The sequence below is a fragment of the Bufo gargarizans genome, chromosome 5, assembly GCF_014858855.1.
Source record: "Bufo gargarizans isolate SCDJY-AF-19 chromosome 5, ASM1485885v1, whole genome shotgun sequence".
In the NCBI taxonomy this organism is placed as follows: domain Eukaryota; kingdom Metazoa; phylum Chordata; class Amphibia; order Anura; family Bufonidae; genus Bufo; species Bufo gargarizans.
In genome coordinates this window covers 453,131,266-453,157,692 of record NC_058084.1, presented here as the reverse complement: position 1 = coordinate 453,157,692, position 26,427 = coordinate 453,131,266, and the positions used below count along the sequence as shown (strand labels likewise).

General features: G+C 50.5%; 1 protein-coding gene across 1 annotated transcript in view; it reads left to right on the top strand.

The window, feature by feature from the left end:
* Positions 1–2,513: 2,513 nt before the first annotated feature.
* Positions 2,514–26,427, top strand: part of NMT2 (N-myristoyltransferase 2) — a 39,826-nt gene continuing 15,912 nt past the window's right edge. The window contains 5 exon segments of the mRNA XM_044293793.1: positions 2,514–2,678; positions 9,185–9,320; positions 18,351–18,389; positions 18,687–18,831; positions 24,447–24,565. Of these exon segments, the coding sequence (XP_044149728.1) occupies positions 2,569–2,678; positions 9,185–9,320; positions 18,351–18,389; positions 18,687–18,831; positions 24,447–24,565 (549 nt within the window). The 5' untranslated portion in view covers positions 2,514–2,568.

Sequence of the window (26,427 nt, the reverse complement as noted above, 5' to 3'; positions counted from 1 at the left end):
GTCATTTAGGTCAAACGGAATGAAAGATGATGGGAAGCAGCATGGAAAACAGGGCAGGGGTCGCCCATAGCAACCAATCAGGTCGCTGCTTTCACTTTCAGTAAGGTCTCTGGGAAATAAGTACTTGAATCTGATTGGTTGCTTGGGGCAACTTCGGACAAAATGAACAAATCTGTTTACTAATGTGCAAAATGGGAGTTGTAGTACACTCAACAGTATAAAACACAGTTCCGTTACACCTAGAGGCTCTGCTCTCTCTGCAACGGCCGCGTCCTCTGCACTTTGATTGACAGGACCAGGTGTGATGACCTTTACACTGCCTGGTGCCTATAAAAATGGAGAGGGCATGGCAGTTGCAGAGAGAGCAGAGCCTCTTCAGCTGCCAAGTGCACATGTAACAGATCAGCCGGTGTCTTAGGTACAGAATTTTTAATGGTTTTTAAAAGCCCGAGGAGCGTGCTTTTTACACCCGTGCAACAAAATCGTGCAGTGTGCCACACAAAAACGCCCACAACGTTACGGTCTGTCGCAGACCCTCTCCATAAGAGAAGGGGCCCCCCATAAACCTGCAAGGGACAGATTCAAAAGGCAACCCCCAGCCGAAGCCAGAAGTACGCCAAATCTGTGCGCCGGCCTTCACCTAGGCTGCCACCCAGGGTGTAGGCACGGAGCTCGACTTCTAGTTCTGGTCTCTCCCCGGAGGGAGAACCTCAAGGGGTTTTGCAGGGGGGTGCGGAACTGGGATGGCCACACACACCCTCCCTAGACCTCTAAGGGCTCATGCACATGAACGTATTTTCTTTCCGTGTCTCTTACATTTTTTTTGCGGGCCGTATACGTGACCATTCATTTCAATGGGTCCACCAAAAAAAAAAAACGGAAAGTACTCTGTGTGCATTCCGTTTCCGTATGTCCGCATTTCCGTTTCGCAAAAAAATAGAACACGTCCTATTATTGTCCGCATTACTGACAAGGATAGGACTGTTCTATTAGGGGCCGGCTGTTCCGTTCCACAAAATACGGAAATGCACATGGATGTCATCCATATTTTTTGCGGATCCGTTTTTTTGCGGACCACAAAACACATATGGTCGTGTGCATGAGGCCATAAGGGCGTCGAAACCCAAGATATTCATGTGACACACAAACGTGTAAAGTGAACACACAGTGAACAAAACGTTAAATAAATAGTGAATATGCGCTGAGACGCAGCCCGGACACCCGGACGGAATTATAAAAATGTCTCCTCCTTACACCAGGCCTGACGGCCGGGCAAAGAATAGAGGTGTGTGCGCTCAAAATGAGAGAAAGTGCAAATGTGCCATCACCATACCTCCTAACTTTTTGGATCGCCATTTTTTGAGCAGATTTATAGACTTTTTTGTTAGCGCACAATGGCACAAACATTATCTGAATAGAAACATTTCTAAGATCTAAATTGCATCAAATAATAAAATAATATACAAGGTGGGCTCTAATATACAGAGGTGCACCAGAAAAACACTTTCTGGATCAATATTGTAAATATAATAATTCAAATCTATCCCTGAGATCAAAAAGTGGGACACTTGGGAGGTCTGCACTAGAGATGAGCAAATTTCATATTTTTAAATTCGTTCCCGCTTCGTTTTGCGTTAAAAGCAGAATTGCGTTATGGATTCAGTTACCACGGACCATAACGCAATTCTATGACGGAATGAATAACGGAGTTCCTCTAAAGGCATTCCATCATAGAATTGCGTTATGGTCCGTGGTAACTGAATCCATAACGCAATTCTGCTTTTGCCACCAAACGAAGCGTGAACGAATTTCATAACATGAAATTCGCTCATCTCTAGTCTGCATCACTCTGTGGGCTCCCACTCCCAGTGCGTACAGACCCCCAGAGTCACCACTCTTCTGCACCTCAGGCTTAGATCCGGCAGGGCCCTTGGTCACCTAGCACTGGGCGCATTCCCAGGCCGTACACCCTAGGGATCCCCTGTGGTTCTCTGCCCCACCCGATAAGAACAGATACTACACTTGATCTTAGCGAAAAGGTCGAGAAGGTTCATAGGTACAGATATTTAATGTGATCATTACCATGGCACACATTGACCCTCACCCAGACCTGTTGGATGGCTCAGACTGGCCCACAGGGGTACAGGTGAATCTCCCAATGGGCCCCTGAGCAAGTTGGGCCCCTAGTCTCCCACCCTCTGCACAAGTGGCACATAACACAGTAGACTTACTGCGCTACATACATTATAACACTTCAAAGATTATTTATTGTATTTGAATGTATCCATACGGTGGGCCCCCAAAATAAGTTTTACTGGAGGGGCCCTAGGCCCACCAGTCCGACGCTGCCTGTTGGTACTGCCTCCCCAGTTTACTATGGGTGTGTGGGAGCCTGAAGCTGGCAGAGTGTGGGCGCCCTCTTGTGGTCATAAAGCGTCAAACAGGTTTGTTCTGTTGAGGGGAGAGAAGAGGCGCTGGGTGTCATTTCTCTCCTGGCCGCCAGGGGGCGCTGAGCGGGATGCATCGTGCCCTGCTCCAGCTCAGTCCTCTCTGTGTGTCTGTGTCGTGATGGCGGAGGACAGTGAGTCGGCGGCCAGCCAGCAGAGCCTGGAGCTGGACGATCAGGACACCTGCGGTATAGACGGCGACAACGAGGACGAGGCCGAGCATGCTAAGGGGTGAGCAAGGTGTAGGGGAGCGGAGGGTGCGGGCTGGGTGCCCAGGCTGGTGGTGCGGGCGGGCATTGTGCGGTGGTGCAGTGTGCGGCTGCTGCCTGCACATAACATGCTGGACACACGTCACTACAGGAGACGGCGGCCTCCAGAGCTGGCATCATCCCTGACACCCCAGGGTAACTTTTCATGGTGGTGCCCACCTCCTGTGCATTATTAACTGGGGTGCCCACCTTCTGCCTGCATTCTGGCCACATGCCCCGGTGGGTGCCCCCTCCGGCGCGGTCCTGCCCGGTGGGCGCCCCCTCCGGCGCACGCGCTGTCCTGCCCAGTGGGCGCCCCCTCCGGCGCGCGCTTTCCTGCCCGGTGGGCGCCCCCTCCGGCGCGCGCAGTCCTGCCCGGGGGGCGCCCCCTCGGCGCGCGCTGTGCTGCCCGGTGGGCGCCCCCTCCGGCGCGCGCTGTGCTGCCCGGTGGGCGCCCCCTCCGGCGCGCGCGGTCCTGCCCGGTGGCCGCCCCCTCCGGCGCGCGCGGTCCTGCCCGGTGGGCGCCCCCTCCGGCGAGCGCGGTCCTGCCCGGTGGGCGCCCCCTCCGGCGCGCGCGGTCCTGCCCGGTGGGCGCCCCCTCCGGCGCGAGCGGTCCTGCCCGGTGGGCCGCCCCTCCGGCGAGCGCGGTCCTGCCCGGTGGGCGCCCCCTCCGGCGCGCGCGGTCCTGCCCGGTGGGCGCCCCCTCCGGCGCGCGCGGTCCCTGCCGGTGGGCGCCCCCTCCGGCGCGCGCGGTCCTGCCCGCTGGGCGCCCCCTCCGGCGCGCGCGGTCCTGCCCGCTGGGCGCCCCCTCCGGCGCACTCCATCCTCCTGCTCTCTTGCCTTGCCTGGTGGGCACCTTCCTGCACGTGGCCTTCTCCTGTGCGTGGTCCTCCCTGGTGGGCGCCTCCTGTGCCCTCAGTCCCCAACATGATGAATCTGTTGTGTCCCGGTGCATCACTTGCCTGAAATCCTACCTAGTGTGCCACAGCCAGGTGTCTCCTAACCTAGAAGACCCCCCCCCAAATCTACAGAGGTTCCTGCCCCTTTTCCCATACTGTATTGATTGGCTCTGATGCCCCAGGGCAGGTGGCACTATTACCACCCCCGGATCCCCTCCTTACGATCCAGTCTTCCTGCTCTTTGCTCTCAGTTATTTCCAGGGACTCTCCAGACCGCACTGATCTGAGGTGACATGTCCGGCCGCTCTCTCTGCCCCCCAGAAATGTGCCCCTCTGTGGGTTTTTCGGTCCTTGCCTGTTACCTAGAGAACAGGCCGCAGCTCATTGTAGCGGGATGTACGCTCTCCGGCTGCTGGTAGTTGTAGTTATGCAGGGACCTAGTCATCTGTGGCTGGTGTGGTTATTTTCTGGGGTCCACACATTTATTGGGGTGCATCCTACTTTCTGAACTTGGCTGCAGTCCTCACACATGGGCCGTGGGGAGCTGCACCCCTACAAAATTCTGTATATGTTTGCTGCCATTTTGGGGGGCAGGCACCCCACCAGCAACGTATTAATCGCACCAGTCCTGAGAAAGAAGGAACCCCACCTATACTAACGTGACAGTGATGTGCAGCATTCCCAGACAGAAGGCGGCCAGAGCATGCTGGGAGTTGTAGTTTATGTCCACTTTGAGTTATACTCCACAGCTGCATTAACAATTCTGCCGGTCGTCATTGGAAACGGTCAGCAGAGGTATATTGATAGACGCAGCTTGTGACACTTCCAGAATGCAGATCACTTGGTCAAGTGATGTCATGGAGCCAGCAGGGAATGCTGGGGGATTTCAGCTCTGAAGTATGCAGAATTGTAAATACTGGGGATAACTCTGATCCACTTTTGGGGTGTTGGAAGGGGGTCTTGGTGCCCACCCTGTTATTGAGAGGCTGTGCAGTCCTCCTGGTCTTGTATAGACCCCCCCCCTTTCTCTTGCCTATATGGGGGGGGTTCAGTGCAGCATCTGGATGCGTCAGCCCTCCGCTGTGGTCGCAGTGCTCAGCGCCGGTGTGTGGGCTGCAGCTCATGGAGCATTACTGTCACAGATCGGCCTTGCTCACTGCTTCCTCAAGCTGCTCCGGATTACGGTAGAGCCCCTCACCCCCGGTGTAAAACCTGCCCTGGGGCCCTCCGGCCATCACCTGCTGCGGTAGTAATGCTGGCGTTGGGCTCGGGCACAACTACCAGCGCTCTGTGTCACGGGATTAGAAATGCAGCGCCTCACTTTGCTACAGGTTGTGTGTGGCCCTGCAACCCTGCCCCATTCGCTTCAGTGGAAGTGAGCTGCAATGCCATACACAACCCATGGACAGGTGTGGCGCCCTTACCCTTTGAATACATTACAGTACCCGAGCTTTAACCCCCGCAGTACCAGTCACCATGCGGGGCACATTGAAGCGACACTCCAACGGTGTGTCACTTTCAATATATCGCCAGGGCTATCTACACTGTAGTTTTTCGTCTACTTTTTCGACTGTTTCTAGGGAACTCCGGCCCCTGACATGCCCCCACCGTGCCCCCATCCCACCCATCTGTCAGACTTGGCATAAAAAATACCCGTGTGACAAAATATTGTTGCACAGGAGTTAATAGTCACAAAAATGCCCTTTACGCCATACAAACATAATAACTGACCCCCAGTGACTCCTGTCTTCGTTGCACAGTATTTCTTCGCATACATTGACCTGCGGTGCAGGTTTTTACTCTGCAGCGCCTCATTTTGTTACAGATCCAGTGCAGATTTCACCCAGAAACACCCCCATTTTCTTCAGAGGGGGAGGCTGCTTATTATTAACTGTGGTGCCCATTTTCTACCAGCATTCTGGCCACATGCCCGGTGGGCGCCTCCATCAGCGCGCGTGGTCCTCCCCGGTGGGCGCCTCCATCAGCGCGCGTGGTCCTCCCCGGTGGGCGCCTCCATCAGCGCGCGTGGTCCTCCCCGGTGGGCGCCTCCATCAGCGCGCGTGGTCCTCCCCGGTGGGCGCCTCCATCAGCGCGCGTGGTCCTCCCCGGTGGGTGCCTCCTCCAGCGTGCGTGGCAGAATTCGCGTGATAGGCTTTGCGGGTGCATGCATACGGCAGCATAGTTTATGTGGATTATTACGTTTCCGCACTGAATCCCCGTTGGTTACTTGTGGATTTGCCCTAGATTTTGCCCCTCTGTAAAAAAAAATAATATATATTTTAAAACCAGGAGGTTCCACGTCAGTTTTTTTTCAGCCCTCAAGAAAACTGTGTGAACATTCCCTGAGGAAGTGTCTTCAGATGTGTACCCACCGGCAGTGGTTATGGGCAGCCTGCTGCCAATGACTGCTCCAGATCATGCTGAGAGTTCCCTCTGAGGGAGGCAGAAAGAGCTGCTTCATTAGGTGTCTGGATATAGACCCATTTATACAGCTGCGAATCAGAGAACGACAAAATCGCCCTACACATTACATGAAAGGAGCCCCTTTAAATATTGGAGCAGTAAGGTGACACGACCACTATATGATTTCTTTCCAAATTCTCTGGCTCCCCCCTTATAACCGGACCGTGCTGTGAGCTCGGGCCTGCGTGCGGCTGTGATGACATCACAAAGACCTCTTCAGATGCCGCCCCGTCCCCAGATCTGAGGGTTTTTACGGACGCTCTCATGGAGACAGATAGTGCTTGCTAAATCCTCTCGGAGCAGAGGCTTTTGGGACGTGGATTATGTCGATTCCTTGGAGTCAATTAGTACAGTGTTTCCCAACCAGTGTGCCTCCAGCTGTTGCAAAACTACAACTCCCAGCATGCCTGGACAGCCTTTGGCTGTGCGGGCATGCTGGGAGTTGTAGTTTTGCAACAGCTGGAGGCACACTGGTTGGGAAACACTGAATTAGTAAACCATCCATCGCCCTGGCTGGCATATGTCATCGACAACGCTGCGTCCATTATACGTAGCCCCCTGCTGATAGGGGGGAAATTCCTTTAAAGACTTATGTAGAAGGGGATTCTCAAATCCAACAGAGCATGCCCTCTATTTATTTATTCCCCCCCCCCCCCCATAGATTCATACACCAAAAAATTGCGCTGCTCCCTGGATCTGCTGTTTTCAGGTTTAGGGCTCATGCACACAAACGTATTTGTTTTCTGTGTCCGTTCCATTTTATTTTGCGGACAACATGCGGAACCATTCATTTCGACGGGTCCGCCAAAAACTTAAGTTACTCCGTGTGCACTCCATTTCCGTATGTCCCTTCCGCATTACGGACAAGGATAGGATTGTTCTATTATGGACCAGCTGTTCCGTTCCACAAAATACAGAATGCACACGGACGTCATCCGTATTTTTTTGCAGATCTGTGATTTGCGACGCGCAAAATACATATGGTTGTGTGCATGAGGCCTTAAAGGGATTGTCTGGTTTCAGGAGGGATCTGCCTGCAGTAAGGACGGGATCGATACTTAGTTAGCGGAGCCACGTGTTGCAGCTCTGGTTCTTCCGACCGAGCTCTATGTACCTGGCTGCAGCGGTGGCAACACGGGATTGCTGCAGCCAGTCACTGGCCTCAGAGGTGCACTGAAGAGATCAATGATTGGCTGCAGCAGTCACGTGTTGTCAACATGTCAAACCCCCCCGTGGGGTTACCAGATCCCAGCGGGGAGAACTGGAGTGGCGGTGCAGGATCTGTAAGTAATGATCGCTTCTTTATTGCAGGCGGATCCTCTTGAAACCGGACCCCCCCTTTGAGATTGGCAGGGTGTGATGGAATTTGTGTGATATCACGCTTTTATCTGTGTGGTTATTGGTTTGTGGCCGGTACGATGGAGACATAATACCCCGCAGAGATGAAATGTTTCTTCGTGTGGAGGAAATCTCGCTCCTCACTTCATTCTCTCCAGTCCCTGAGCTTTTCTCTCCGTCGTTGCGGCACAATTTCATCTTTGTCTGCACAGTTTCCAGGGTGACGTTGGATGCTACACCTAAATATCCCCTGTTTCTTCCCCCTCCATCTCCAGCCTGGTATTCTGCACCATCGCTTTATGATGCGGTTTATTACGAGTTTGCTGGTAGTTTGGGGCCAAGTGTTACCCTGAAAAGCAGGGGATCGCCCTTGGTCCTGCTCCCGGCACCCCTGGTGAAAAGCTGGGAAGCTGCGGCCAGCCAGGTGTTTCCTCTGCAGCGGCCAATTCAGGGAAAATGTAGCATTACTTGGCGGTCATTCAGAGGTCTCAAATCCCCTGGAACGGGAGGTACTCCTCCATCGTTTTTAAAGGGGTGTTCTGTTTACATAACGTGAACCCTTATCCACAGGATAGCTAATAACCAGTGGAGGTTTGACCGATCCCCTTTGGGACTGCCCGAACTAGCCAAGCGCTGTACCGGCAGTGCTATACTGATGAATGAAGTGGCAGTGTGCATGCCCGACCTGCAGCTCCATTCCTTTCGGGGGTATGGAGGGATCTTATAATTATCCACTATCCTAACTTGAAGTTACCAGAATACCCCTTAAACCATTTCTAATAAGAACCAGCAGAATTGTGAATACAGCTCTGGGATATAGTGTAAAATGACGTCGAAAGGTCGAGAGAAGCTGTCGTTTTCTGCCTGTGAAGGCTCTTATGGTTGTATTGCAAAAAGTCAAACTTTCTCCTGGAATGATCGAATTAACGCTTTTTATTAATATTATGATATAGCGCCAGCATATGTGGCAGCGCTGTACAGATCATGGCCATTCACGTCAGTCCCTGTCCCGAATGGGGCTCACAGTCTTTCACAGTTTTCGAGACACGCTAACCCTTCCTTTTGCAGTCTGCACTCCCTTTATTTTATCCTTTTAAGGCCGAATGCACACAGTGTTTAACGGCTGTAAGTGGTCTGTGGTAACACGGGCTGGATTCCTGCTGAGGGCTTCCGGCTGCCGCTGCAGTACAGTAATACACTGGTATGATCTATACTAGTGTACTACTGTACTGCGGCGGCAGCAGGAAGCGCACGGCGTCATAGCAACCACTGACTACGTGCGCTCCTGCTCTCAGCAGGAATCCAGCCCGTGTTACCACGGACTGCACACGACCGTTGTTGTGTTCCGTTCCGCAAAATGGGGTTCCGTTGTTCCGTGATCCGTGTTCGTTTTTGTTTCCGTGTGTCTTCCTTTATTTTTGGAGGATTACCAGACATGAAGTTTGCCATGCAAATGATAGGAAAAAAACGGACGCCCGGACGCGGATGACAATCTTGTGTGCCTCTGCGTTTTTTCACGGACCCATTGACTTGAATGGGTCCGCAAACCGTTTTCCGTGAAAAAAATAGGACAGGTTATATTTTTTTGACGGACTAGAACCAAGGATCACGGACGCGGGTGACAAACTGTGCATTAGCCGAGTTTTTAACGGACCCATTAAAAGTCAATGGGTCCGCAGAAAAACGGAATAACGGACATGGAATGAAACAACGGTCGTGTGCATGAGGCCCAAGACGTTGTTTTGCATTCTGGAGACTTGACGTTTTTATCTGAATATTTCTGGAACAGGAGTCCATCCGGGGATCTTGGAGCTAAAAAGAAGAAGAAGAAACAAAAGAGGAAAAAAGAAAAGCCAAATTCTGGGGGCACCAAGTCGGACTCTGCATCTGATTCTCAAGAAATTAGGACGCAACAGCCTTCCAAGGTAAGTAGCTCTGTTGTGCATTCCAGCAAACCATGTCATGGGTAGGTACCATGTATTAGGGGTTTAATCGTAAATTAAAGGCGTTTTCCAATCTTTAAACAGTATGTGCAAATGGTTTACTTGCGGTAAGATTAGTCCCCTACAACTGTAGTGTCTGTAGCTTAGATACCTCTGTATGCCAGTCTCGCGTGCAGTCGCATGACCATGTTGCTGGTGTTGATCCTGCTTGTGTGACGTCCCTCTGGAGTACAGGACGTCACGCATTTCATGCCTCTTATCTCCACAGCTCCCTGGCTCTCCTCCGTTCCTCCCTGTGCCTGGAGGGATTGTGTTTCACAGGCTGGGCAGCAGATAATGTAGAGTCGGTGAGCAAGAGAAGAGCAGGCAAAGAGTAATTACCTCGCTGCATTACAAATTGCAACAGTTGTAAATAGAGGCAATTAGGGGTGGGCGATATAGGCGATATGCAATATAAATTTGTGCCACGATATGGATTTTGTGCATATCGCCGGACCGCGATATGATCGCGCTCTCTGTGCGCACCATGTTCTCCTGAGCCGGCACAGTGGAGAAGGAGGGAGTCCCTCCCTCCCCACTGTGCGCGGCTGCCGCTGACCACCAATGAGAACAGAGGAGGAGGGGAGGGACTGACAGCAAATCAAACAGCTGATTGGCGGGGATCCCGGGAGTTGGACCCCCATCGATCAGATACTGCTGACCTATCCTGAGGATAGGTCATCAGTTATAATTAGGGATGAGCGAATTTCATATTTTGAACTTCAAGTTCGTGTTGTGGTATAAGCTGAAGGCATTTAGTCATGCATTATGGTCCGTGGTAACATAGCACAACATGAACTCAAAGTTCAAAATATGAAATTTGCTCATCCCTAGTTATAATGTCTTGGAGAACCCCTTTAATTGAGACTATATTTATAGCTGCCGTATGAGGAAGGACTAGATAGTGAAGAAAGTTGACTGGAGATTTATATTTACAGCTACCAGAGGAGAAAGGAGACTGACTAGTAGTGATGTGAAGCAGGGGGCGTGAAGGACATACAGTACATGCTAGAGTTTTCTGGGAGTTATATGCAGAAAGCAGAGAAACAAGTCCAGGGAAATTGCCCAATAGCTGGCCCACAGTTTCTCAGATGATCAGCGTGGCTGAGGGGGCACAGTGTCCCACACATACACACTTCATTAGTAGTCTCATCAGTGCGCTCACACACATCCCCAGTAGTCTCAGCAGTGCCCCCCCCACACACATCCCCAGTAGTCTCAGCAGTGCCCCCCCCACACACATCCCCAGTAGTCTCAGCAGTGCCCCCCCCACACACATCCCCAGTAGTCTCAGCAGTGCCCCCCCCCACACACATCCCCAGTAGTCTCAGCAGTGCCCCCCCCCACACACATCCCCAGTAGTCTCAGCAGTGCCACCCCACACACATCCCAGTAGTCTTAGCAGTACCCCCCCCCCCCACACACATCCCGAGTAGTCTCAGCAGTGCCCCCCCCCCCCACACACGCATCCCCAGTAGTCTTAGCAGTACCCCCCCACACACATCCCCAGTAGTCTCAGCAGTGCCCCCCCCCCCCACACACACACACACACACACACACAAACACACACACACACACATCCCCAGTAGTCTCAGCAGTGCCCCACACACACACACACACATCCCCAGTAGTCTCAGCAGTGCCCCCACACACACAACACACACACACACACACATCCCAGTATCTCAGCAGTGCCCCACACACACACACACACACCCCCAGTAGTCTCAGCAGTGCCCCACACACACACATCCCCAGTAGTCTCAGCAGTGCCCCCCACACACACACACACATCCCCAGTAGTCTCAGCAGTGCCCCCACACACACACACACATCCCCAGTAGTCTCAGCAGTGCCCCACACACACACACACACACACACCCCCAGTAGTCTCAGCAGTGCCCCACACACACACATCCCCAGTAGTCTCAGCAGTGCCCCCCACACACACACACACATCCCAGTAGTCTCAGCAGTGCCCCCACACACACACCACACCCCCAGTAGTCTCAGCAGTGCCCCACACACACACATCCCCAGTAGTCTCAGCAGTGCCCCACACACCACACACACACATCCCCAGTAGTCTCAGCAGTGCCCCACACACACACACATCCCCAGTAGTCTCAGCAGTGCCCCCCCCCCACACACGCATCCCAGTAGTCTCAGCAGTGCCACCCCCCACACACACGCATCCCAGTAGTCTCAGCAGTGCCCCCACACACACACACACACATCCCCAGTAGTCTCAGCGTGCCCTACCACACACACACACACACACACACACATTCCCCAGTAGTCTCAGCAGTGCGCCACCACACACACACACACATCCCCAGTAGTCTCAGCAGTGGCGCCCACACACACACACCACACACACACACTCCCCAGTAGTCTCAGCAGTGCCCCCACACACACACACATCCCCAGTAGCTCAGCAGTGCGCCCCACACACACACACACACACACACACACACACACATCCCCAGTAGTCTCAGCAGTGCCCCACACACACACACACACACACACATCCCCAGTAGTCTCGGCAGTGCCACACACACACACACACACACATCCCCAGTAGTCTCGGCAGTGCCCCACACACACACACACATCCCCAGTAGTCTCAGCAGTGCCCCCCCACACACGCATCCCCAGTAGTTTCAGCAGTGCCACCCCACACACATCCCCAGTAGTCTTAGCAGTACCCCCCCACACACATCCCCAGTAGTCTCAGCAGTGCCCCACACACACACACACACACACATCCCAGTAGTCTCAGCAGTGCCCTACACACACACACACACACCCCAGTAGTCTCAGCAGTGCGCCACACACACACACACACACACACACACACACACCCAGTAGTCTCAGCAGTGTGCCCCACACACACACACACACACACACACACCCAGTAGTCTCAGCAGTGCGCCCCACACACACACACACACACACACACATCCCCAGTAGTCTCAGCAGTGCCCCCCCCCCACCCACACACACACACACACAATCCCCAGTAGTCTCAGCAGTGCCCCCCCCCACACACACACACACACACACACATCCCCAGTAGTCTCAGCAGTGCCCCACACACACACACACACACACACACACATCCCCAGTAGTCTCAGCAGTGCCCCACACACACACACATCCCCAGTAGTCTCAGCAGGGCCCCACACACACACACACATCCCCAGTAGTCTCAGCAGTGCCCCCCCCCCCCCCCACACACACACACACACACACACACACTTCCCCAGTAGTCTCATCAGTGCCCCACACACACACACATCCCCAGTAGTCTCAGCAGTGCCCCACACACCACACACACACACACACCCAGTAGTCTCAGCAGTGCGCCCCACACACACACACACACACACACACATCCCCAGTAGTCTCAGCAGTGCCCCCCCCCCCCCCACACACACACACACACAATCCCCAGTAGTCTCAGCAGTGCCCCCCCCCCACACACACACACACACACACACATCCCCAGTAGTCTCAGCAGTGCCCCACACACACACACATCCCCAGTAGTCTCAGCAGTGCCCCACACACACACACACATCCCCAGTAGTCTCAGCAGTGCCCCCCCCCCCACACACACACACACACACACACACACACATCCCCAGTAGTCTCAGCAGTGCCCCACACACACACACATCCCCAGTAGTCTCAGCAGTGCCCCACACACACACACACACACATCCCCAGTAGTCTCAGCAGTGCCCCCCCCCCCCACACACACACACATCCCCAGTAGTCTCAGCAGTGCCCCCCCCCCACACACACACACACACACACATCCCCAGTAGTCTCAGCAGTGCCCCCCCCCACACACACACACATCCCCAGTAGTCTCAGCAGTGCCCCCCCCCCCACACACACACACACACACACATCCCCAGTAGTCTCAGCAGTGCCCCCCCCCACACACACACATCCCCAGTAGTCTCAGCAGTGCCCCCCCACACACATCCCCAATAGTCTCAGCAGTGCCCCCCCCCCCCACATACATTTCCCCAGTAGTTATGGCAGACTTCCCCTCTCTTACTAGTAACTCCTTCCTCCTTTTTTCTTATCAGGCAATCGCCACGTGTCTTACCCACCCTGTTCCCGATAGTCACAGCACGCCTCCCCTCCCCCCTTTCAGAGTGATATCTGACAGCCAAACGATGGTTTCATGCACAGCTATAGGACGTCTGTGGTCAGAGGCGAGAAGGATCACAGAGCGTACCTCTCTGCCTCCATAATAAAACTCCTGTGACTAATATAGATAAAATACTAGAACATTTTGCGTGGCTTCACACCTACCCCTCATACTGACTGCAAAACAATGGTGCAGTGTGTGAATAGATGTGGTAAAGAAAAAATAGCATCTTGTCTTTCAATTTCCTATGCTCGCTGTTCTGCAGAAAGACAGAAACGCGTTGTGTACCTTTGCTGTGAATTATTTATTTCATGGGTTCTCGCAGCAGCTGCTTTACACGGGGTCACAGGGGACATGTTAAGTAAACAATTTATTTGTATAGAGAACAGTGGGCCGCACTGTGCCGCTCTGCGTCTCGTCTGGGGCAGTGGATCCCACATTTAGGCTTTAGTCCTCTCTTGTAACAAAGTATGGTGGTCACCAAAGGCCCAAGTCTCCATTACTGGGCTGCAGGATTTAAAGTCAGTCTGTCAGTAGTGCAGTGTGCTCCATTATTTGAAGTGCAACTCTCTAACATACCAGAGCCCTTGAGTCAATCCTCCAGTGCAGGTTTTTAAGGTGCTCTGTGCACTATAGGTCTGTATCACTGCAGGCAATGACAACTACTGCTGCATGTTACTGGGCTGTACAGCAGAAGTTGCAAAACACGCCCCCTTCTCTTACATCACTTCCTGCTCTGTGCCGATTGGCTGGCGTTACACCTCACAGACTTCCTGCTCTGCTCGCCCCCTGCATGCCCTCTGTAGATAATACTGGTTTCATTAAAGGGATACTAAAACCAGAAAAATGAACTGACTTCCACCAACCAAATATTGATGACCTATCCTAAAGATGCCAGTACCTTCCCTTGCGCCATCCAGACTGCCCCCTCCTCTGTGACTTCGCGATCAACATAGAACTCCTTCCACCTGGTCATCGTGTCCCTTGGCGAAATCGTGAACGGGAAACTGTCCGCTTTTGCGCATTGACTTTTCTGCAGTGAGCATCAACCTTACTGTACTTATCGCGCGTGCGTCAAGCCCTGTGACGTTGATGACCAGGAGGGAGGAGATCTATGCTGATCATGACGTTGCAGAGGAGGGGGCGGACTGGATGGCGCAAAGGGGAGGTACTGGGATCGAGTAAAGAGACCGCCTTGGGCTCCTGGAACCGATATTCATTATTTTCTGTTACGGCGTTCACCGCATAGGATATTTTAATAGTTTGGCCTTTTCGGGCGGGGTAATATGTTTGTTTATATATTTTATATGTAAAATTGGGAAAGGGGGTGATTTATACATAATATTTCTTTTCTTTTTTTACTTTTTATTTAATAACTATTTCCCCTTATCCCTTGTCTATTCACCCTAATAGAGCTCTATTAGGGTGAATAGGATCTCGCACTGTTTGGGCCTTGTGCACAGGGAGATTACCATGGCAGCCAGGGCTTCAGTAGCGTCCTGGCTGCCATGGTAACCGATCGGAGCCCCAGGATTACACTGCTGGGGCTCTGATCAGACACTGCCGCCAATGAGAGGAGGTGAGGGGACTCTGTGGCCACTGCCACCAATGATTTTAATACTGGGGGGTGGGGGGGCGCACTGGGCCACCAATGACGTAATACTGGGGGGAGGGAAGGGTGCACTGCACCACCAATGTTTTTAATACTGGAGGGGGCGGGTGCGCACTGCACCACTAATGATAATTAACGTTTAATACAAATACAGCCGGCGGCTGAAACGCATTGCCGGCACCCGACCTCTGACAGGGAGCTGCGATCAGCAGCAGTAAACCCCCTCAGGGGTTATTTGCCTTGGACACAGCGCCCTGTCAGGGGTCAGGTGCCGGCAGTGTGTTTCTGCCGCCTGTTTTTGTAATGTATTAAACATTAGTTATCATTGGTGGCGCAGTGCGCCCTTTTCTCCTCTTCGTACCCATTGGTGGCAGCAGCAGCACAGGGGGGGGGAGGGTGAGACTGCTTCCTTCTCCCCTGTGCTGCTGAGGGAACATGGTGCACGCTGAGAGCAGAGCGATCCATGTTCTCTGATACTGGGTTGTGCAGTAGCACAGCCTAGTATCGATTAAAAGGCAAATCTCGGTATCGTATCGATTATGGGACAAAAGTATCGATTGGGTATCGAAAATTCGATGCCCGAAACAACCCTAGTCTGCAGTAAATCTTGTTGGCGCACAAATCAGGGGGACACTATTGCATTTTGAACCCTTAAGTTACAGAATTCATTTTAGCCTGAAGGTCCAATAATATTTTCCCCATTTGTGTTGTAGCAGTCATAACTTTAAAAAAAATGTCTTCTAAATTTATTTCTTTTTTAAATTTTGCCTAGTTTTAGTTTTTTTTTTTTGTAGCAATTCAGGGTATATATAGTATAGTAAATAACTTTTATAATTTTATTTTTAGGGGGATAAATAAAATGCTGCAATTATTTCGTTATTTTGTGGAAATTAATTACGGGGTTCACTGTGTGGTAAAAAAAAAATAAGATAACTTTTTTATCTGGGTCACTACACTGATAATGCCACATTTCTATATATTTTTTACTATTTTTCCTTTCCTCCTGCAGGCTGTCAGCTCTGCAGCCGTTTTCTCTCCTCCTCCACATTGACAGGGAGGGTGGTGGCTGCTTTAGGTGCTCATACAGTCCTGATCAAAAGTTTAAGACCACTTGAAAAATGGCAAAAAAAATCCATATTTTACACTGTTGGATCTTAACAAGGTTCCAAGTAGAGCTTCAACATGCAACAAGAAGAAATGGGAGAGAGACAAAACAATTTTTGAGCATTCAATTAATTGAAAATAACGATTAAACTGAAACAGGCTGTTTTTCAGCTGATTCAAATTTTCGGACCACATGCCTTTAAAAGGCCAAATCTGTGCAAAGATGTGGATTCATTGTCATTTTCTGTCAGGTAGTCACACGTTGTGATGGCAAAGGCAAAAAAATCTCTCCCTTTTTGAACGTGGTCGGGTTGTTGAACTGCATCAGCAGGGTCTCTCACAGCGCGCCATTGCTGCTGAGGTGGGACGCAGTAAGACAGTCATTTGGAATTTCTTAAATGATCCTGAGGGTTATGGAACAAAAAAGTCAAGTGGAAGACCCCAAAAAATTTCATCAGCACTGAGCCGGAGGATCCAATTGGCTGTCCTGTCAAGACACTGGACGATCCTCAACCCAAATTAAGGCCCTTACTGGTGCTGACTGCAGCCCCATAACCATCAGACGGCATCTGAGACTGAAGGGCTTCAAAAACAAAACGCCACAGAACTGCTCGTTTGGACTTTGCAAGAGAGCACCAAACATGGGACATTCAAAGGTGGAAGAAAGGTTTATTCTCTGATGAGAATTTTTTTTACCTTGATGGTCCTGATGGTTTCCAACCTGAGATGTTTTCTACACGCCACAGTGGAGGGGGGCGCCATAATGGTCTGGGGTGCTTTTTCCTTCAGTGGAACAATGGAGCTTGAGGAATTGCAGGGGCGTCAAACGGCCGCTAGCTATATCCAGATGTTGCAGAGAGCATTCCTCGTGACTGAGGGCCCTCATCTGTGTGGTAACGACTGTGTTTTTCAACAGGACAACGCTACAGTACACAATGCCCGCAGGACAAGGGACTTCTTCCAGGAAAATAACATCACTCTTTTGGCCCATCCTGCGTGTTCCCCTGATTAAATCCAATTGAGAACCTTTGGGGATGGATGGCAAGGGAAGTTTACAAAAATGGACAACAGTTCCAGACAGTAGATGGCCTTCGTGCGGCTGTCTTCACCACTTGGAGAAATGTTCCCACTCACCTGCTTGCATCAAGCATGCCAAAACAAATTTTGGAAGTGATAAACAATAACGGCGGAGCTACTCATTACTGAGTTCATGTTTAGAAGTTGGATTTCTGTTTTGGGGGGGTTTAGGTTTTTTTGAGAGGTGTGGTCCTAAACTTTTGATCAGCTGAAAAACAGCCTGTTTCAGTTTATTCGTTGTTTTCATTAAATTGAATGCTCAAAAAATGTTAAAACTTTTGATCAGGACTGTATCTCTGGTTTGGTAGCAGCTAGAGATATGGGCTTTGTACTGTTTGAAAGCTGGCTTTCAAACAATACCAGAATCACAGCATTATCTGTACTACATGGGAGATATCACTGTTAGAAATCGGGATGCAATGAATACAGCTGAAAGTGAAATGAAAAGCTGTGATATCTCCTGTTTAGCTTGGGCTAATGCTGTCATTTTGGTCTTGTATAAAAGCCTGGAATGTCATCTTTCAAACAAGACCAATGCCAGTGCCTACCCCTGTATCTGCCACAGCTTCTAACAGAACATACGGCTGGTAGCAGTTAAAGATTTAAACTGAGCACGTTCGACCAGCTCAGTGAGATGGACTAAAAATATGGAAAAGAACAAACAGCAGGTGGTGCTATACAGATATATTTTATAAAAAACTTGGTGACTATGCTAAATGTTTAATTAAATGCAATTACAAAAGTATTCAGATCCAGGTGCAGATTTGAACAATATGTAGAGTATATTCCGTGGCACAACCCCTTTATAAGTCTCAGAAAACCCCTTTAATTTGCCTGTTCTCCTTTACAGACAGATTAGTGGTCAGGGTTATTGCTTCAGGAGGCTGCCTCCCAGCTAGAGATCAGTTTTGTCTAAGGTCTTTGAAAATGAGAATGTCTTCGAAGAAAAGAAAAAAAGCAGAGAGTAATACCTTGTTTTTTTTTTCAAATTTTTTTACACTTTTATTGCAAGATGGGACAGGACAGGATCAAAGAAGAGGAGGATATCATGGTAAGTGCTGCTGTTTTTATGCTTCTGTCAAGTGTCACATTATTGTATGCTGTAGATTTACTATTTATTATGAATATCTGTATGTATCAAAACTGGTGTAAAGTAGAACTGGCCTAGTTGCCCATAGAAGCCAATCGGATTCCACCTTTCATTTTCCAAAGGAGCTCTGAAAAATAAAAAGTGGAATCTGGTTGCTATGGGCAACCATACCAGTTTTCCTTTTGCACCAGTTTTGATAAATCTCTCCCAATTTTTTTTGTTTTAACACCATTTTAATGTAACCTGTTGTGTCTGTAGAACCCTGCCATCCCAATGCAAAAGCTCCAGGATATTCAGAGAGCCATGGAGCTACTTTCCGCCTGCCAGGGACCAGCGAAGAACCTTGACGAGGCAAGCAAACGTAAATACCAGTTTTGGGATACGCAGCCTGTACCGAAACTTAGTAAGTTGGCATGAGGGGACTCGCTATTTATCCAGTGCTTGTTCTGTGTTAACGTACGATCCCCTCTCCTGACACGTCTGGTTTTAGTGAACCCTTTATTTTCATGAAATAACTATTCTGGAGCATCTTTTCTTTTATTATATTGTGATGTTCATCTATTATTCCTCCTATAAATTTTAGTAAACTGGTAGCTTGTTAAAGGGACGTGTCCCTACACTGTCTGATACTGTCAGCACTGATTGGACAGTGTCTGAGTATGCAGGGACACGCCCCCAACCGGTAACAGCCAGTTATCAATTTATTCATTAGGAAGAATAACAGAGGAACAGCACCACCGTAGGATATGGCGCTGGAAACAGGGTCACAAATCCCAGCGCCGTACAGCTGCGCCCGCCCAATCAGCTGCAGGGGTCCGGGAGTCACTGATAGACGGACACCTGCTGTATGCGCGGTGAACACACAGATGCTGGAGCATTAACCCTTGCACATGCGGTATCCTGCTGGGTGTGGGGTGTCAATCAGGTCCCCTTGCTGCTGTGACGGGGACCCGATGGCTTGGAAGGCAGCTGTACGGCGCTGTAAAGGGGATCAGACCCCCAAAAGTTGAAGTCCCAAAGTGGGACAAAAAAAAAAGTTAAAACAGAAGTAATAAAAATAGTTTTACAAAAAAAAAATTAATGTTTCAAGTAAAAAAAAAAAAGCGTCCTTTTTCCAAAATATTTTTATTTATTTTTTTAAAAAGAGAAAAGTAGACATTAGGTATCGGCGCGTCCGTATAGATCGGCTCTATAAAAATATCACAAGATCCACCCCATCAGGGTAGCGCCATAAAAAAAATTAATAAAAACTGTGCCAAAACTGTGCCATTTTCTGGTCACCTTGCCTCACAAAAAGTGTAATACAAAGTGATGAAAAAGGCGTATTTAGCCCAAAATAGTAACAATCAAACCCTCATCTCATCCTGCAATAAATGAGACCCTACCTAAGACAATCGCCTAAAAAATGAAAAACTAAATATGGCGCTCAGAAAATGGCAACACAAAAAATGAGATTTTTGTAAAACTTACCAGTAAAATCTCTTTCTCGCTCTTCATTGGGGGACACAGGAACCGTGGTATAGCGATGTCCTCTAGGAGGCGCTGACACTAGATAAAGCTGTACCCCCTCCAGCCTGGAGAGAGAGCTTCAGTTTGTGCACAAGCAGTAGGAGAAGCAAGCCAACTAAGAAAAAAACATGGAACACCAACTATGTCAAAGGACCCAACTGTGGCCGAACAACAATACTGGGTGGGTGCTGTGTCCCCCAATGAAGAGTGCGAAAGAGATTTTACTGGTAAGTTTTACAAAAATCTAATTTTCATTGGGCGACACAGGAACCGTGGGACGTCCAAAAGCAGTCCACAGGGAGGGAAAAAACCACAGACCCATGGAAGCAAGCGTCCCTGCAGGCATCTAAAAAACTGCTGTCCGCAAGACCATGCGGCCCGTCGATGCATAAGTATGCACCTGGTAAAATTTTGTGAATGTGTGTAAGGAGGACCAAGTAGCCACCTTACACAACTGCGCAGCTGAAGCGCGATTTCTCTGAGCCCAAGATGCGCCCACCGCTCTGGTGGAGTGAGCCGTGACACCTAAGGGCGGAACCCTGCCCCGGGCGCGGTATGCCTCCACAATTGCAGCCCGAATCCAACGTGCGATTGCCACCTTGGAGGCCGCCAATCCGAAATGACAAAAAGGGAGTCCTGTACGCCGGAAGGAACCGGACGCTGCTAAATAAATCTTCAGAGCCCTGACAACATCCAAATGGTGTAACTCCCTTTCCTTAGGGTGTGCAGGAGAGGGACACAGTGAGGGAAGGACTATTTCCTCGTTGATATGGAAGTCGATGACCACTTTCGGGAGAAAGGAAGGAACGGGCCGGAGAACCGCTTTATCCTTATGAAGAACCAGGAAGGGTTCTCTGCAAGTGAGTGCCGCCGCTGTCTGATGGATGTGATAGCTACAAGGAAAACTACCTTCCAGGACAGGAATCGGAGTAAAATCTCCCGCAAGGGCCCAAAGGGGGAAGCCTGGAGCGCTGTGAGGACTAAATTCAGATCCCAAGGCAGTAAAGGAGGACGATACAGAGGAACCGTATGTGCCACTCCCTGAAGGAAGGTTCTTACAGGCCCCAGGGATAGAAAGCGCCGACACCTGACCCTTCAAAGAACTAAGGGCCAGACCAATTTCCAACCCCGATTGTAAAAAAGGACAGGCCCGTGGAGAGAGAAACTAAGTGGGGGAATGTCCCGGCTTTCACAGAAACCTAGGAAGGACCTCCAGGTCCTGTAATAGATCCTGGACGATGCAGGCTTCCTGGCCTGAATCGTAGTGCGGGTGACATCCGCCGAAAACCCTCTTCGCTTCAGAATGGCGGTTTCAAAAGCTACGCCGTCAAACGAGGAGACCTTAAATGCTGATGGAAGACCAGTCCCTGCGAAAGGAGAACTAGGTCGACTAGGATCATCGGAATGCCCTCCATCCTGATTTTCCATAGAACTCTGGGTAGGAGGGGAAAGGGGGGAAACACGTAAAGGAGGGAGATCAGGGCGTCCACGCCGCAAGCTTCCTGATCTCTTGCTCAGGAGAAGAAGGTGGAAAGTTTCCGATTGAGTCTTGAGGCCATCAAGTCCACGTCCGAGCGACACCAACGTAGACAGATCGCCTCGAACACCTCCGGGTGCAGGGATCACTCACCCGGATCTATTGTCGTCCTGCTGAGGAAGTCCGCAGTCCAGTTCTCCACACCCGGGATGTAGATTGCTGAAATTGCCGGTACACGGGCCTCCGCCCACCGTAAGATTTTGGCAGATTCTTGCATCACCGCAAAGCTGCGTGTTTCCCCATGGTGGTTGATGTACGCCACCGCCGTGGCGTTGTCTGACTGGATTCTGACCGGGCGACCCCTCGGGAGATGGGTCCAGTGCCGTAGGGATAGAAGAATCGCCCTGAGCTCCAAGACATTGATCGGAAGCTTGGACTCCGACCGAGACCAAGTGCCTTGGACTGTCCTGGGAGGGAACACTCCTCCCCAACCTTGCAGACTTGCGTCGGTGGTAACAACCGTCCAGGATATTGGAAGGAAGGACCTTCCCAGAACTGGAACTGACAGCCACCAACAGAGGGACGACCTCACTTCAGGAGAGAGGCGGATGGGATAGTCCAGACTCTCGGACGATTTGTCCCAGGAGGACAGGATCGCTCTCTGGAACGTGCGAGAGTGGAACTGGACAAAGGGAATCGCCTCGAAACAGGCGACCATCTTCCCTAACGTCTTAATGCAGAGGCGGATGGACGGAAGCCTGCAGTTGAGAAGAACCTCCTAACCGAGTGGTGTAAGGCCAGTTGCTTGTCCGGAGGAAGGCGAACTTGTGCCGCTTCCATGTCCAGAAGCATCGCTTCCGTGTCCAGAAGCATACCCAGAAAGACCAGTTGTCTGGAGGGAGTCGGAGATGATTTCTGAAGATTGACCAGCCACCCAAAACATGCAAGGGCTTCCAGCGGGATCTTTACGCTGCGCGACGCCTGAGCGAAAGAGGGAGCCTTGATGAGGATGTCGGCCAGATAAGGCATAAGGAAGATGCCTCTGGAACGGAGCAGGGCGAAAAGAGGGGCCGGAATTTTTGTGAAGACCCAAGGCGCAGTCGCCAGCCCAAATGGGAGGGCGACAAACTGGTAATGATAGTCTCCAATTGCAAACCCCAGGAAGCGCTGATGACTCTGCGCAATGGGAACGTGAAGGTATGCGTCCTGGATATCTACAGCCGAAAGACCTGTCTGGGGGGAGGGACGAGAACTCGATCACGTATCCTGAGGATACAATCTCGAGTGCCCAAGCGTCAGGAGACGTGGGTCTGCCAGACATCCTGGAAGAGGAGGCGAACTTTCAGGCTGAGGATTGCTTAGCCGCGGAAGGTCGAGCGGCCCTGAGTCCTCTGCCCGAAAGGACTGCTTTTTGCGCCTATCCTGGGAAGTAAATACAACCCCTCCCATACGCCCCCCCCCCCTGGCGAAAAAGCTCGCCGTGGGGCGGGAACTAGCGAATTGACGAAAGGGCCTACCACGTGAGGAACCTGACCTAGTGTGAGAGGCACGCTTCACTCTAAGTTGTGGGAGATGGGTGCTCTTACCGTGGCCTCGGAAATAATTTCATCCAGCCAGGTACCAAAGAGACGGGCCCCGGCGACGGGAAGTCCGGTTAGGGAACGCTTGGAAGTCGCGTCCGCTGCCCACACTTTCAGCCAGAGCTCGCGGTGTAAGGTGACTGCAAGTGCTGAAGAGCAATGAGGGCAAAAACTTAACAAAAATAAAAATTATAGACATATTAGGTATCGGCGCGTCCGTAACAACCACCTCTATAATAAATATTACATTATATGCCCCCTCCGGTGAATGCTGTAAAAAATATATTCAGGAGAAAATGGGTAACAAATTATTGGGTGCTTTTTCTCCTGTTACCCCTTGTGAAAATGAAAAAGTTGGGGTAATCCGCTGCGTGAAAGAGTGCTGAGCCCCGTTCCGGACAGCAGAGACACGGAGCAGTAACATGATTGCTAATGCTCTTTGCCTCTCTGTGACCTTTTTACTACAAAATCACAGTGACAACTTTATCTAACTGTTTTGCCATAGTCCAGCTCCAGCAGTGGGAAAAGTAGCTAACTGGAGGGAGGAGGTCTGCTTTAGATGGTGATATCTCCTGATTGGTAGCCGCTAGAAACATGCAACTGGTCTTGTTTGAAAGCTGGCATTGCAGCAATATGTTCAGGACAGGAGAAGATATCACTGATAGAAATGCTGTGATTGCAGCTGAAAGTGAAAGTAAAAGGAGGTTTTACCCTCTATTATTACCGACTCGATCTAACTGTAATTTCTCCTCTGTTACTTGGACGTTAGCTGTCATTTTGGTCTTGTATGAAAGCATGGAATGTCAGCTTTCAAACAAGACTAGCTGCTACCATTCAGGAGATATCAATATCTAAAGCAGCCCTCCCCCTTCTGTTAGCTACTTTTCCCACTGCCTGAGCTAGACTCGGGCAAAACACTTAGGTGGTTAAAGGCAATGTACACCTGTGGTCTTTATTAAAAATTTGGAACCCTTGTCTCTGTGCAGCCTTGAAATTCCCTAGTAGCAGTCTCTGAATTTTCACTCTGTTCTGTCAGACATCTCAGCTGATGGCTTGTTATCTCTGATCTCTGACCTAAATATATAAAAATATAAACACTCATTATAGCTCAGTACTTATTTAAAGAGGTTCTGCAGTTTGTTTAAACTGATATATCCTCTGGATAGATCATCAGCATCTGATCAGCGGGGGTCCGACCCCCGGGACCCCTGCCGATCAGCTGTATGAGAAGGCAGCGTTCACATCCTCCTGCCACACCTGTGCACTAGGGAGGGCAGGAGGATGCGAACGCTGCCTGGCCCTGTCAATCAAGACTTGGAGGGCATGTAATGAGGTGGGAGAACTTTTTAATGAGGATTTTATACAAAATTGCTTTTTTATCTTCATTGCTTGTCAGGGTGGGCATGATTCCCGAGTGTTAACTCTCATAATTTCCATCATTTCTCATTCTAGACGAAATTATAACCGGTCATGGTCCAATTGAACCCGACAAGGACAACATACGCCAAGAGCCATACTCTCTGCCTCAAGGTTTCATGTGGGACACATTAGACATGAGCAACGCTGAGGTGGTAAGTCACCAAATCCTGGGAGGCTTCACTAAGGCTACTTCCACACTTGCGGCAGCAGGGTCTGGCAGGCTGTTCTGGCGGGGGAACAGCCTTTCCGGACCCGTGCTAACGGTAGCCCACTGTGCCGCCAGAGGTCCAGCCGCAGCACAGCAAACAAGCCGAGAGACGGCCAGACAAAAACTTCAGCGTGCTGTAGTTTTTGTTCAGCCGCCTCTCGGCACTTCCGGTGGCACTTCCCCCTTCAGTATGGAGGACATATTAAGAAGCTTCTTATGAATACTGTGCAGAAACACAGGACACCATATGGTAACTAAAATAGTTGTACCTGCAACCAAAAAGAACTGGCTGGCTGCTGAATGTTAGACTTTCTAGCTAGAGGAAAAGCGTCTAAGTTATTTTTTGTTTTGTTTTTTATTTATTATGCTTTGGTTCTGTCCACTGTAAAGTTTCCAGCGTCGACTGCTGCCCGGTGGGGGTGCAAATTGTTAGACCCCCCACTAGGGTGGCCAGACGTCCTAGGCTGGACAAACCGATTTCCTGGCTCCCTGTCCTCTGTCCGGCTCAGGGTCTAGACCTGTAATGGCTAACCTCCGGCCTGCAGCTGTGGTAAAACTACGATTCCCAAGGTGTACACTTGCTTGGCAGTTCTCAGAACTCCATACGAAAGGAATGGAGCATGCTGGGAGTTGTAGTTTTACCACAGCTGGCGTGCCGGAGGTTAGCCATCACTAGTCTAGACGGATGCAATGATGTTCTCCTTTTCAGTAGCTCATGCTTAGACAGCAGCATTGTACTGTCTGAGCATGAGCCGCAGGCACAACCTGACTGCCTGAGGCTTCTCTCATAACTGGAGCCGGCAGACATGTCACTCTGTGGCTGACTGAGGGTGAGAGAAGCACTCCATGCCTCAGTGCAGCTCACCTGACGGTCTTCCATTCCTTTTCTTTTTCCTTTAGCAACGGGGGCTTAGCCTAGAATGTCCGGCTTTATGGGAGGAAGCAAGTGGCCACCCTACCACCACCAATTTGATATTGATGACCTATCCTGAGGACAGGCCATCTATACCCAAGCAATTATTAGAATAAATAAAATGGCTGCAGTCCTATTAGTACACACAGAACCCGTCCTAATCACACATCGGGACAAGTTACTTCACAACACTGAGCTAAAGAGCTGCCTCATCCTCCTCTCTGCTCTACTTGTCAGGGATTATGGTCCTGAATACACATGATAAGATCTTCAGCTGAATCTCTGTAGGAATGGAGTTCATGAGGACACATTACGGTAAGTACAGAGAGGAGGTGGGGATGTGGCTGATGAGCAGCAGCACTTGTAAGCAGTGTCCATTACCACAGTCTGTCCTGTCCGTCCTCTCTGTACTTCATGTTATCTCATGAACTCCATTCCTACAGAGATTCAGCTGAAGATCTTATAACTGTATTCAGGATCCTAATCCCTGACGAGCAGAAAGGATGATGAGGCAGCTCTTTAGCTCTGTGCTGTGAAGTAACTTGTCCTGCTGTGTGATTAGGACAGGTTTTGTGTGAACTAATAGGACGGCGACCATTTTATTTCCTGTGATTGTGTCCCAGACAAAACAAGCCATTATAACTAATGAAAGGTACGGTAGTTGGAAATATATTTTAATAATGTAATATTTAAGTCTTCTGGTCTGCGCTGCACTGTGATCTCTCGGGTCATAGTGTGCGTCTACGTGCAATACGTCCTGATGCTGTATACCGCCAGGACACCGTGCAGAGCGGGGCCCTTCAAAGTGCTTCTCTCACTGATCCCCATGCCTCCATAATGGAAGTGGTCAGTAGTAGGGATGATCGAATTTGCAAGTTTGGCGTTCGGGTTAT